The 15,284-nt window shown below is 37.2% G+C and overlaps 1 protein-coding gene across 1 annotated transcript in view; it reads left to right on the top strand.

Annotated features, from left to right (window-relative positions):
* LOC149775767 (DNA excision repair protein ERCC-6-like) overlaps positions 1-15,284 on the top strand; it is a 175,223-nt gene that overhangs the window by 45,007 nt on the left and 114,932 nt on the right. The window contains exons 9-11 of the mRNA XM_089943693.1: positions 2,611-2,795; positions 9,148-9,253; positions 13,010-13,128. Coding sequence (XP_089799819.1) covers positions 2,611-2,795; positions 9,148-9,253; positions 13,010-13,128 — 410 coding nt within the window. The remainder of the gene's footprint in view (positions 1-2,610; positions 2,796-9,147; positions 9,254-13,009; positions 13,129-15,284) is intronic.

Genomic DNA, 15,284 nt, shown 5'->3' on the forward strand with positions numbered 1-15,284 from the left:
ACTAATTCCAGTTTTAGGTTCTTGTGGTCATACCCCAGAAGAAATTGTAGGGATGGTTTGTTGCCCGACCGTCTGTTAGCACAAGTTATTGCTACTCCTCCTAAATTTTTTGGAGGATTCCTATGAAACTTCACACACACACACGCACGCACGCACGCACGCACGCACGCACACACACACACACACACTTTTAAAACTTTTGTGAAAGTCCTTGTAAATTTTTTAAATCCAGATCTGTTTAAACCATGCTAACATTGTTATATTTTTGTCATATTTTGCATGCAATAATTTCATGGCATTTTGATACTCTTAGGATAAATTAAAAGCATACTGACTCAACCACAACACACCTTCGATTGTTATTACATGTGGCAAAAACAAAAGGGCAAGCTTTTCGCAACGTTATTAGTGATGCATGAACTGTGCTTCTTATAGTGGCTGTCACTTGATAAAGCTAAGGGGTGGACAATTATAATGATATCTTCTACAGATTTTACACTTGATAAAGCTAAGGGGTGGACAATTATAATGATGTCTTCTACAGATTTTACACTTGATAAAGCTAAGGGATGGACAATTATAATGATGTCTTCTACAGATTTTACACTTGATAAAGCTAAGGGATGGACAATTATAATGATGTCTTCAACAGATGTTACACTTGATAAAGCCAAGGGGTGGACAATTATAATGATGTCTTCTACAGATTTTACACTTGATAAAGCTAAGGGGTGGACAATTATATGATGTCTTCTACAGATTTTAAGTACATTTATTTAAGAGAAAAAAAAGAAGAGAAATAAATCTAATCTCTGGTTTAATAACAGTTACTCATACTTGTCCTTATTTTACTCCACACTGTCTCCTTCATCACTAGAAAACTTACTCTACAAAAAAGAAACCCAGTTAGCTGCATAGCTGCCAAGTGTCCCATTTTTCCCCATATTTGTCCTATATTTTGGATCTGAATACAGGTGTACATTTTTCTTCTAAAAAATCGTTTTTTTAATTAAAAAAATTATTACAAAATTTCCTTGCATTTTTCTGTTTTAACAGGTGCTCATTTCAATTCTGATAGAAAATGTAATGCATGTTTATCGGAATAGAGTTCTAAAATAGGATGCATGTTTATAGAATAGAGTTCTAAAATAGGATTGGTTTATAGGAATCGAGCTCTAAAATAGGATTGGTTCATTCAAAATCAAGGCTACCATGCTTCTCTTTAACCACCATATTGAATTGCACAAATAGTTGCTGCTATCACTGTATCTCATCTTTGTAATATTCAGCTTCTAATGATCTCAAAAAGAAAAGCAGAAGTTTCAGAATTTTCTCCAGGAAAGAAAAAAATTCAGAACTGGAAGGATAATTGTGGCATCTCGTTTTTATTTGTAAAACCATCTAGTAAAGGAGAAAACTTTGTGTTTTGTAAATTGTGTAATATGATTTTGCTACTGGGCATGGAGGTGCCCATGAAATTAAAGCTTTTCAGTCTCCGACAGAGATCTGTCATTTATAAGAAACAAAGCCAAAGAGGTTAAGGCTTTTATTGTGCCTTTCTTGATCATTCAGCTCTAGATGATATCCTGAATACTTCCTTTTTCTTTTTACAGTCTCTGTTGTTTTTCTTTCTTTTACCTTTATTTGATGGTGCACCTGTGAGAGCATTTATGCAACAGATCTAATTGTGTCAGAACAACAAGTTGCAGCAATTCATCTGCCAGTCTTCACCTGCATCTTATTGAAAACAGTAATTTCTCTGACAGTTGTTATAGGGTCATCACCCTTACTCCATGCTCGAAAAGGCAACAACATGATGTCAGGCAATGTTATTACTGCTATTAAAATGTAGTCTTGTAGAGTTAATCTAGTTTTAATTATGTAATACTTACCTGCTGTTATTACCAAATATCTAGATCCCCACTTGGATCCCTTTTGTCTTGAGCCAAGTCAAAGAAGGATAATATTCTGAATGATGGAAGTGATTAAGACTTAATGTTTTGTTCAAGTTCAATAATTACTAATTAGAGTAGGGAATTTTTACCTTGGACTGGAGAATAGTGCTAGTAAAAGCAATCAAAACATTATAATAGTAGACAAGTTTTACATGATTAATATTAGTTTACCCCCCCCCCCTTTATATTTTAATTAAATATATGTTATACCTCTGCTTTGACACCATAGATCTCAATGCTTTGACAAAGAATGTAGCTTAATTAAGTTCTCACACTTGGTCAACAGTATTATTGGTCAGTGGTCCAGTAGGATGATTGATATCTGGTAGCTGATTCATGGTTGGCAACTAGTTAGTTTCTGGTGTAAGACCTGAGATAATTTCACTCTTTCTAAATTCAATAAAATTTTCATTTTTGATTTGCCTGATTATAAACATGAAAAACTTGCTACTAATAAAAGAAAATAATGATACATTTTGTGAATTAAATTTTGCCTCAAAATTTGAGACATTATTGGTAATGCAAGAAAAGCTTCATGTAATTAATACACATATGGATTCTGCTTTCTAAAATCAGAATGTCTTAGGAACATTTTCCTGGTCACCTTGCTGTATTGAATAAGTTTAATAATTTGTCACAAATTTAAATTTTCAAGGCTAGAGAGAGAGATGCAACTGCAGGAGAAAAGAGACTAGGGATGGAAATGGCAGAAAGCCTGAAGACACTTATCTCCCCCTACTTCTTGAGACGAACCAAAATGGAGGTTACAGCTGGAGTAAAGACAGAGCCAAGTGACAATGATGATGATGTTGCTGATGGGTTGACTGAACTCAGTCTTAAGTATTCACAATTAATTTTTTCATGAACACAGAATAATGATTTCAGATTGATTTAGTCATTATGTCCTCAAAGTTTTCTGAGGAAAAATACTTCTCCCAATTAAACATAATAATTACTACTTTTTTATATCTCATTATCCTTTTATTGTAGATGCATCTTACCCTGCAAATATTTTAACTATGTAAGTACATCTACACATCATCTAGCATGTGGTTAGTATTGGTTATTTTTATGTCTGCACTGCTTGCACAGGGGTGGGCATATTGATTTGATCTTATCAAAATGTCCATCTATCCAAAGAGGCGTGCAGGCATGATTGTACAAAAACAACTAAATGTATGTAAATGAAATTTTGTAGTCATAGTTGTATTCATATGTAAATGATCTGATTAGATTTGTAGCCGATTAAAGCAGTATTTCAACTTTTTAAAAAAAATACATTTTTCTAGTTTTTGAAATTTGTGAGAAAAAATCCATGTCAAACACTAGTTAATATTTTGCCAGTTAATTTTCTGCACTGTGTTGTGGATATGACTGGTAACATGTTATAGTATGACTGAATCATCACTAAATTTAATGAAACAATATCCAGGTACCAGTCATACCCATTTTACATTAACTTTCCCTAACATATTTAGCTTTATTATTTTACATCTGTACAAAATTCAACAATTTGTATCAGTTTTGTATTATCTTACTGATCACAATGTCTGTCTACATGTCAATCCATCTATAGACAAGGTGGTTTCCAGAACATAAGTTTGCTGTTGTCTTTATTTCCTTCTCAAACCTCATCTGTAGTTCATGTATGGGTAGAGGCCAAGCAAAGCCTGTAGATTTTGGTGATGTTATGTTTGTCAAGGTCATTGAAGCTGCAAATAGGATATCCCTTTCTGCGTGATAAGCCAAGTTTCCCAGAGCTTACTGTCAAGTTTCCATCAGACTTTATATACTACATTTAGGTTGGAGCAGTTCCCCATTGATTCTGAGGTTGAGAGGTGAAAGGTCAGGCTCACTGTGAGCAACATTGTAATTTGTTTGGTCACTGTTCAATACTTTTTTTGGTTCCAGTTTTTATTAAACTCATTTGTAGTCTACACTTGGCCACATACAATTCCCTATTGGTTCTAGAGCTCAGAAGCCAAAGTTGTTGTTGTAGGGTTTAACACCATTTTTCAGCACAAGATAGGCTATACATGGCGGCCAGTATAACTGGTGGAGGAAGAACCCTGGAAAACTCCAAGAAGACCCACTGACCCACGATTAGCTACTGGCAGGCTTTTTCACGTACCCGCATTTTCCGATACTGAGACTCAAACCCATGCAGAAGGGGCTCCGAGTGGCCAAGTGGTCTAAAGCGCTTTCCATTACGGGTCACTGCCATCTCACCTCTGTCTGCGTGGGTTCGAGTCTCAGATTCGACTAATGTGGGTATGTGAGAAAACTTGCCAGTAGCTTCTTGTGGGTCGATGGTTCTTTTCGGGGTTTTCCCGGGTTCTTCCTCCACCATTAATATTGGCTGCCATGTATAGCCTATTGTGTGCTGAAAAATGTCATTAAACCCTACTACAACAACAACAACAACAAACCCATGGAGACAGAGATGAGATGGCAGTGATCCAGAACGGTTATCGCTTTAGACCACTCGGACACTCGGGGTCAAAGGCCAAGATGACAAGAGAAAACTTTAATGTTTGGGTTCCATATAGCAAATCTACTTTTCTCACGTTTTCTGCATCCATTTTTTTTCATCTTCATAGTTGCATTACACTGGAGGAAGGGCAACTTCCGGTTCAGTCTTCCATCAATAAAAGTAAGGCCAACATCACTGAATGTCCAAGATACAATAATGAAGCATCAGAAATAATCCTTCAAAAATGATGCTAATACCGTTAAAGCTGAATTGTAGTTTGCTCTGCTGTAAGCGACCTTACACCATACCTGTCAGCTCTCGTGCCAAGAGAGAGAAAAAAACTCCCGAATTTTGGGGTCACTCAACGTCTGTTTTCATAATATGTCCTGATTTTGCAGAGAAGTCGTGATTATTACATTATGTCTTGGATTTTAATTTCTCCCAAAACAGAAAAGTCCTACATAAATAGATATATCGCAATCCATGGAAGGCATATTCTGTTGTTTAGTCCTACATGTAAGATGAATCACATGTTACACCACTCCCTCGATAACTCATGCCCTGATAACTCGCAAACCTACTTATAATGCAGGGTCAGGCTTGGATCCCATTTCTTATAACAGAAAATACAAAAAAAAATTGATCCTTATATGTTGAACTTGAAGAAAATTGCAATCAAAATTGGTAACAGAAACTTTGATGTATCGCTCGTTTTATCGTTGAAAACGGTAGATAGGACCTGGAAATTTTAATCAACATGATTATTATCGTGACCAAAATAATTCCATTAGTAGAAAGAATTCACTTCTTCACTAAATAGGATGTTAAGTTTAAACATTATTCACATAAATTTATGATTTTTTCATCCACAGCAATACAAAAGTCAGAAAATAGCCAGAACAAAAAAATAAACCACAACAATAAAATTGTCGGCAATTAATGAATGCTGTAGCTTCATATGCTGTAGCTCCATTCCCATGAAAGAAATTTACACAAGAGAGCATCTGGCATTTTTATACTGTATATACGAACGTTAATTACCATCGTTAAATTCAAAGAAGGAATGAAAATACATATAAAGCAGCATATGTGTCCTCAAAAAATAATTCCAAATACGTATGTTTTATAGTAGACAATGCTAAATGCCATGCGTGTTGACAATAAAGGAATAAGGTCAGATATACAACGAGGCAGAAATAGTTGCCACATGTACGGTACCATGAGGCTGCCTATTTAGGTACCTTTAGTTCTACAAAATTGGGAATCCTATTTCCCAATCAATTGTTGGTGCTTGTGTAACACACGGTAGTGTAGAACATGGTTTCTTTGAATCATGACAGAAGGCCAGTCGTTTTCAGAAAATAGTTGCATCGATATAGATTAATTTTTAATTAGTTGCACTGGATTTATTGCTTGTTTATTTAAGACTAAGCTTTAGCTATTGTGCAGTTTGGCCACAGATGACCAAAATATGAAAATAAGGCACATCATAGGGAGTAACCATGAGTCCTTTGCTAATTTTGCACATATTAGGCAAAGAAGATGGATCAGTATTTAGTGAAAACAAGATTTTAGGCAATTACACATCATTGTACTGGTATAGTTGCCAGTCAAAATTCCCTCTTAACACAAGACAATTTCAGGGTTTTAATGATTAACTGGCCAATATTGCTGTCAAAAAACGAAAGACATCCACCAACTATCAACAAATGGGATGCGAAACATCTGGCTTTAAACTGTGTGGACAGTTATGATGTTGTTCAGCCAAAACACAAAACTAACATAAATCGATGATGATCTTAGTTGATCTATAATGAGAATTTTAGTCTTTATTATTCCCACTCTTTGTGAACATGTAAGTTATGCTGGTTATATGCCTTGTACAATTAAACCTGCATACCTTTTCATAAATATTACCTCAGTTTGTAGGATCGCTTGTATCATTGAAAATGAGTAACTCATGAGCACGTGATTCAACTTAATTGAAACAGCTATTAAGGACTTGATGAAATGTTATGTGGAAGAATGCAATTTGGTTGAAACAATGATTAAAGCAAAATCTGCATCTAATATGTATGGGATGGATTTAAGTGACGCTATGCATGCTTTGCACTGTGTAAGTACTGTTCATTAGAATTTAACCGGGTCTCCCGGGTAAACTCAACCGGCCTGCAAATTTTGAAGTCTGTATTTACCTTTATTTAATATCGTGTTGGAGAAATCAGAAAATATGCACATGCAAAACAATAACAAAATCAATCATAGTAATTGATAACAGTTCAGTAAGTGTCGGCTCACTGAAATTTTTTTTGTTTAAATGCATATATCTTAGGACAAAGCAAAATATTATTTTTTCATGTCCCAAGATTTACAGCCTTTACAGTAGTCGACAAAAAGACTTAAAAACTGTCAAGACCTGCGGATAAGCCGACCCCCCCCCATCTTCCAGGCCTTTAATTTTTCCTAAATTATTTGGCTTATACATGAGTATATATGGTAATCCAAAAACTTAGCATTGGCGGTTTAACAAGAAAAATAGATCATTGCAACCAGAATTTATTTTTATGGGTGTTAACATAAGTGATAAAGGTGAATGCACACATAAAATTGTATGATGATAGATACAGCAGAGTCCAGGAGACTAAACTGCAAGCAATAAAGTGCCTGACATACATTGCCAAAGTAATTATGATCTATAAATCGAACTGCAGTATGTCTGAAAACTACTTAAGTGTCACAATCAGTTGACCAACCAGATAATTTTACTGGGTTTGGGGTGAGGAAGAAGACAGGGATTTTTTTCTAAGGCCTTTCTTCCTTTAGCAGGAGTGGCATTATAAGATGTGGGGTGGACCACTGGATAATTATATTCACATATGTGCTTATTAGCAGTTTTACAGTTACATCAGAACAATATTTGCTTTTATTGAGTAACAATGTCAAGACAATTAAAAAACTCTTTGATGCAGTTTTATATTACACATGACATATGCACATTGTCAATATACAAACCAAATATTGGACAGAGAGAGTGAAGAAATTTCAAAACCATAACATTATTGTGGTATTTTGATACAAAATCACACATAATGATTTGACACTATGCAAGTTTCAATTCACAATTGCTTTTCTCATATTCAGTACTTCTCAGTACTTAAGGTAGCAAGGATTTTTCTGTGAACAAGTTCTTGAATGTTTATTTTTGTTCAGTCATAATTTAAGAGTGGCAAGATGCAAGAATCACTTTTTGCTGTAGCAGCATCAGCAACAGTGATGCTTACTTTACAATGCCATGTTAAAGTTCTCTGTCACGTGAGATATGTTGAGGGAACATCTATAAAGCAAAACTGGGTGCTCTGCAGAGCCTTGTATTTGTGGATAACTTCATTTTAATTAATTTGTTGAATAAGGTTGATAATATATCGAAAGAAACTTGAGTCAGGAAAAAAGTACAGATGCTTAAGTTGGACTGATCTCCACATTTTTGGGGAAAACAATAAACCAAGCAACACAAGATTTAGGGTAAAAAAATTACTATGCAGCCGGGGATCTGTTTCCTGAAAGTATATTGATCAAATTGTAGGTCAATTAAGCATTCAGGTCCAGCAATTTGCTGTAAATTTAAGTAACTTTATATGCTTTTTATAGTCCTGAAAGGTCCAGGTCATTTTGATTGAAATAATAAAAAATTTCCACACAATAATATTAGTTCTGCATGATATATCTTCACTAAGTTTTGTGAATGGCTTGCACTTTGAGTAAGGAAGAAGACTAATAATTTTTTAATTAAATTGTCATAGTTTTAGGTTACTTTTAGGTTAGTTCTAAATAAGAGGTTGTGGATGCTGTGATTGGAATGAGACAAGTCAACTTTGTATTCTTCCAAGGTTCAGACAGGGTGTATCTTACCGTTATGAGAATACCTCCCAAAGTTCTAATAAAGACTATTGAGTGAATGGGAAAAATTAATCTGAATTGATGATGTGGTCTGATTTTGCAGGATACATTTTTTTGTGATACTTTAAATTTGGTTTCTTTAATTTCAGACATTAATACAACCATTTTAAATCATATTTACATCTATGTAGGTATTTGAGTTTATTTGAAGAAGAATCTTTGCTAGCCATGGTTCTGATATGATTACCTGATATACACCTTGGCATATCCAGCAGATATTCCTGTGCTTCAGGTCTGTGAATTTCAGTGATGTGGCAACAAGCTACCACAATCAAAATTAAGTTGTTCAAATTTTGAACACGGTTCCTACATGATCGAGACAAGGGGGACACACAACTTGAATGGACTAATAAATAAGCAATTTTCCACTGGTGGGCCATGTTTGTACAAATACCTTTCACACAAATTCACCTGTAATGGTTTCCCTCTGGTATGTAGTCATACTTTCAATGCTAAATTTATGAAGTATCCTTTTGGAGTCAATTGCCTCCACCATTTTTGGCTGATGTACAATGTACCTCTGTTACATGCTATTGGTTGGCATTATATATTAAGGAGGCAACTCGTGAAATCCAATAGATGTCGCTAGGACAAAGCACTAACATATCTGTTCAATCTGTCATGGTGTAGATAGGGTTATTGTATTGAAACCTTGGCTAGTGAAGGCGAAGAAGAATACGAATGGGATGAATCAACTATGTAAGCTTTGATATTCTGGGAGATACTGACACATCTTATTTAATTGTGAGATTGAATTTTCAGGATGCCATCATTCACAAGGAAGAATGACTTTATTGTTTGGTTGTCTCTCACTGCCACCCAGCTTAAAATATACCAGGATTTCCTCTCACTGGAGTCTGTCAAAGAGGTATGCATATAATTTAAATGAACAATATGCTTTGCTACATTTTATGGTGGAGCAAACTATGCATTCAAACAGATTGAATACAAAGATAATTGTGAAAAGGACCGAACATAAATAAGCAGTCAGGCGAGTCACCTTGTTTTCAAAATTTGAAAGGTATCCTTATAGACTTTGGTCTCCTTTGACATACACACCTTTATTTTGCATCAGAAACACTAGAAGGTCTTTTTTCTTTTTTTTCTGCATACACCTTTTTATAGTTAGATTTATTATCCAGATTTCATATTAGTTTTCCCCACATTTATACATCTATCCATCACGTATATGACAGAGTTTGTTTCTTGTTTCCACATAATAATATTTAAAGGCCATCATGAACTAAAACCTAATTTACAATGGATCTAAAAAAGATCAAGTTTGATGGGGGTAGCAGTCGTACTTTCTTGGGGGTAACTAGTCCACCTATGGTCCCCACTTGGCGCTCAGCTTTCACTTGAGGCTCCCAAGAAGCTGTAGCATGCGCGTGACTACATCTTGCTACTGGACAAAATGGGGCCTGAATGAGAGAGTGAGGGTGACACAGCACAACTCTCCCTCATTTTAATCCAACTCACATGCAAGTCATTTATGTCAGTACCCGTGCCCAAGTCCAACGGCGTATAATGTTGAAGCTACCCTTGCATGGAAAAAAGCAAGCAACACTCTTTAGTGCTTATGCACCAACCATGACCAACTCGGCAGAAGCCAAAGACAAGTTCTACCAGGATGTGGAAGCTCTGATTGCTTCAGTACCAAAGTCAGACAAGCTGATTATTCTTGGTGATTTTAACGTCAGAGTTGGCACAGACTACATCTCATGGGAGGGAGTTATTGATAGACATTGGCAACTGCAACAGCAATGGACATCTGCTCTTAAGGATGTGCGCAACATATGATCTCCTGATCACAAACACTGTCTTCTGTCTGCCTAACCATAATAAAAAACTTGGATGCACCCACGATCTAAGCATTGGCATCTGATCAACTACATCTTAATCCATAGAAATGACAGGCAGGATGTCCGTGTTACCAAGGCCATGTGTAGTGCTGACTGCTGGACAGACCACAGGCTACTGATTTCCAAGATGAATCTTAGACTTCAACCTCCCAGACGTCCATAGGGAATTAAAGTCCCAATGCGACTCAACGTTTCCAGGCTGAAAGTCTGCAACACTGAACAAGCTCTGTGTGAAGCTCTGACAAGCCTACTAGAAACCACAGACTATGATGCCAGTGACATAGAAAAATGCTAGGCGGCCTTCAAACCTCTGGTGTACTATACTGCATCTGAAACCCTGGGCATCACTGTGCGAAAATACCAAGACTGGTTTGGCGAGAACTGTAAAGAAATACAGTCCCTGCTAGAGGAGAAGCATTGTCTCCATCGTGCATACATCATTGACCCCCAAGTCCATTGCAAAGAAAGATGCCTTCAGCAGAGTACCACCAAGCTGTGCAGAAGAAACTGCGTGAGATGCAGGACACATGGCTGAGCCGAAAGGCTGATGATATTCAGTCCTTTGCCAACAGACACAACATAAAGAATTTCTGTAGTGCTCTTACTGATGTTTATGGCCCATTAACATAGGCACAGCCCCACTCTTGAGCTCCAGTGGAAGCATTCTCAAAACTGAGAAGGAGAAGGTACTGGATTGCTGGGCAGAACACTGACTGTCCTCAACAGACCCTCTTCCATCAATGATGAAGCGATCAACTGTCTACCCCAGGTGGAGATCAACGAGACATTGGCTGACCCTCCAACAGTCCTGGAAATTCATAAGGCCATTGAGCTCCTGCCTAGTGGGAAATCTCTAGGATCTAGGAGCAGACTCCATCCCAGCTGAGATCTACAAGTCTGGTGGGCCTAAGCTAGTGGAAAGACTAACAGAACTGCTCTGTGGGATGTGGAAGCAGAAACGCATACCCCAAGAACTCAAAGATGCACCATCATCCATATTTACAAACACATAGGCAATCGCCAATCATGCGACAACCATAGAGGAATCTCTCTACTCTGCATCGCAAGCAAGGTCCTCACCAGGCTACTGCTGAACAGACTCACAGATCTTGATTATGGCCTACTGCCAGAAAGTCATTGTGGCTTCAGAAAGGAGAGAGGCACCATCGACATGAACTTTGCTGCCAGGCAGATGCAAGAAAAGTGTCTTGAACAAACTGTCCAGCTATACACCACCTTCTTGGACATGACTATGGCATTCAACACTGTCAGCCAGGAAGGCCTTTGGAAGATCATGGCCAAATTTGGATGTCCAGAAGTCTTCATTGAAATGGTGAGGCATTTTCATTATGGCATGCTTGTCAGAGTCCAGGACCAGGGTGACTATTCTGAACCCATTGCAATTATGAATGGTGTGAAACAAGGATGCACCTTAGCCCCCACACTCTTCGGCCTCATGTTCTCTGTAATGTTGGTGGATGCTTTCAAGGAGAGTGATGTGGGAGTAGGTCTCCAATACCTTTTGGATGGGAAAGGCTTCAAACCAAGACCAAAGTTGAGAACATTTGTGACCTGTTTGCAGATGACTGTTCCCTCAACTCTAGCATAGAGGCAGGCATGCAACAGAGCAGGGACCTTTTTTCCACAGCGTGCACCAACTTCAGACTCACCATCTCTATCAGCAAGACCGAGGTTCTGCATGAGCCAGCTCCTGGAAAAGATTACCAGGAACCATCCATCACTGTCAACACCCAAAAGCTCACAAATGTAGACAGGTTTACATACCTCGGCAGTGCCCTCTCACAAGCAGTCCACAATGAGGTCAACACCTGGATTGCCAACGCCAGCGTATCATTTGGTATACCACGATCAAATGTCTGGGATAGGAGAGGCATCAAGCTTGCCACCAAACTCAAAGTCTACGAAGCGGTTGTTCTCGCCACCCTCCTCTATGCTTGCGAGACATAAACTGTTTATAGCTGCCATGTTAAAAAACTGAACCACTTCCATATGAGCTCCCTGAGAAAACTACTGAAATGGCAGGAAAAGGTACCGAACACAGAGTTGCTCACTTAAAGCATCCACTCAATGCTGTGCAAGTCACAACTCTGATGGGCTGGCCATGTTGTCCACATGCCGGTAGAATGCCTACTTAAGAAGGTCTTCTATGGAGAGCTTCAGCAAGTTAAGAGACCTCACGGTGGTCAAAAAAAGAGGTACACGGTCACCCTCAAGGCCTCGCTGAAGAACTTAGGCATTGATCCTGACAGCTGGGAGAGTGTAGCTGCTAAGTGATCTGCTTGGCGCAGTCAGGTGATTGCTGGTGCAGGAGTCTTTGAGCAGAAAAGACTGGTGGACGCAGCTGAGAAATATGATCTGAGCAGATCCAGGAACAGCAGTTCTGCAACTCCCAGTCAGCAACCTGTACATCGATGTCCCCACTGCAACAGACTCCTCGGCTCAGATTGGACTGATCAGCCATCTCCGGACTAACCCCCAGTGAACTGATGACATTGAATGGTTCTCATTGACACCGATGGATGAACATCACTATGATTATAAAAAAGATCAAGTTTGATTTTTTTTAACAGATTTTTTATATATAAACAATCAGCATTAAAAAGCAATAAATTTCAGTGATTTCTAATCTTAGGTAGAAAACTCCTATAAACGTCTTTTAATTATTATTAATTTAATAATTATTTCATCAATGCTCTAAAGAACACATTGTCTAAAAACTTTATGATATTGTATTTTCACAGCTGCTTATGACCAACAAGTCCCCCCTTGTAGCCCTGACAGTCCTGAAGAAAATTTGTGACCATCCCCGCCTCCTGTCTACACGAGCTTGTGCTCAGCTTGGACTGGAAGGAGATGAAAAGTGAGTAAAATCATAGACATAAATGTTACAACATTGGGTTGCATGTAATCAATGAGGTACTAATATTAGTACCAATACACTGTGGGCTGAGTACTAACACAAGCCTATATATATCAACGGGGCAGCCTGGTGTGATTCATACCTGGCATTTTTCCAGCCTACTGTAAAAAATTTGAACATGTTCCTTACAAATACTGATAGAAATTAAATAGTCCTCTTTTTTAATACCATGACTGCTGCATATCATATTAGAAATTCTTTGTTTGATATTTTCTTTTGGATCATTTGCCGTAATAGTTACACTGATAACTTGATCAGGACATATAAGGACACTGAACCCTTATTTGTAAATGTAAATGGATCATAGTAAATATGGTATGCGTGTATTGAATAATGTATCATAAAATATCCAAATATGTTATAGCAAGCCTGATTTGGAACTGAATTACCGTGAGACTCTCATGTTATCTGTCATGGCAGACAAAGTAAAGCAACAAAGTACAATTAGCATAAACCTACCAGTATAATGTACCTGTCATTCCAAATGAATAGAATATTTTACATGGATGAAATAAATTTTCCATACTGGATATCTGATGGAAATTCCTGTATTTTGGCATATATTTCACTCACCATGAGTAATTGATGCATCATATACAACATTTCCACTGAAAAATTTTTTGATTGCACAGTGGACATTTATTACGGATGCAGTACTGTAGTATCATCAGTTTTCATGAGGGACCGATTTTCAAACCACGAATTTAAATCCCCAATGAAAAATGAGCCACGTAGGATGATGACCCCCCCCCCATTTTCTTAGTGTTCCATTCCTAGAGATTAACACAGCTACTAGTATTTGATAAATCAATATCAATACTGTAATCTGGTAATTAACTATTAGCTTTTACATGTGTTTGTTTTATTTTTTATTTTAACCTTTTCAAACAAGAATTATAAATGATTTTATAGTGTTTCAATGCACATGTTCGATAAGGTATCCGATAGCTGTAATTTTACACTCAGTGCCTTAAATCGATATGTGAGGTATGTAAGAATAAAGAGGAAATAGAGAAAGAGCATAAGGTATTCAAACAGTAGTAATACTGAAAATGAAAGAAAAAATGATACAAAATAGCAGTATATGAAATTTAAATTTAATTCTTATTCAAATCAATCCTTCATTCGAGTACAATTGTTGTTGAAACATTTAAATACTTCTGAAAGCACATTTCATTTTATCCATGCATTTTTATTCCAAAAGAACAATAATCCTGAAAAATACTATAACTATTTCTTGAAACATTATTGTGGATGAAACACTATGTATACACATTAATTACAGCAGAGTATTAAAGCTCACACTTCACAGATTTTTGGACAATGCAACTGTATCAACATCTTGTCAATCAAGTCTCATGTTACTCACAAATGCTTCTCAGGTAAATAATCCCCAAATTGCTGAACTAAACAAGTCCTACTTTCTCAAAACTACAGATAATTAGGTCCAATCGTTCACTCATTGTCACGCGAGCTGCAATTATCCATTCAGTGTGAATTGGCTTGATTAATGAGGTTGCAAGGTTGACTAATACTGTGCACTGATCGTCACCAGTAACATCTTTTTCCATAATGGCATTGTTAAAACTGTTATACTCTCCTCGCTTTCTTTTCTGGGACAGTGACTGAAGCAGGCATTCAACTGCTTCATTAGCTGCTTGGTAAGCAAGCGCCTGTGCCATGTTCACAGCTTCTGTCAGGTTAGGAAGTTCAGAAACCCGGGGGAGGGTCTAAGTTGAATTTTACCACTCTTAAGCCACAGTGTTAACGCCATGATCATCAGAAAGTACTGATGGTACAGCTTGATGGACAGTGGTTTAAGTGAGAGAACATTCATATGTACTTTAATAACTGATTGGCTTAGTGTTGCTGGTTGCGTCGGCTTCCTTTAATGTTGAGCATTCAAACGAAAACATGGTGAAAGTGATTAATATTGGCAGGTGTTTTATTTGTGTTCATAGAGATGGGAGTTTTGTTTTAATTTTATTTGCTGTGTCAACTTGACTGATGTTATTCACTTGGTTGAAAACACGATGTAAGTATTGAACTTGCCATGTCCTTGATTTGTGCTCATACAGGTGGTAGTATTGTTTTAA

Source organism: Sinohyriopsis cumingii, chromosome 19 (genome assembly GCF_028554795.1).
Source record: "Sinohyriopsis cumingii isolate HCF-2022 chromosome 19, ASM2855479v2, whole genome shotgun sequence".
NCBI classification, from domain to species: Eukaryota; Metazoa; Mollusca; class Bivalvia; order Unionida; family Unionidae; genus Sinohyriopsis; species Sinohyriopsis cumingii.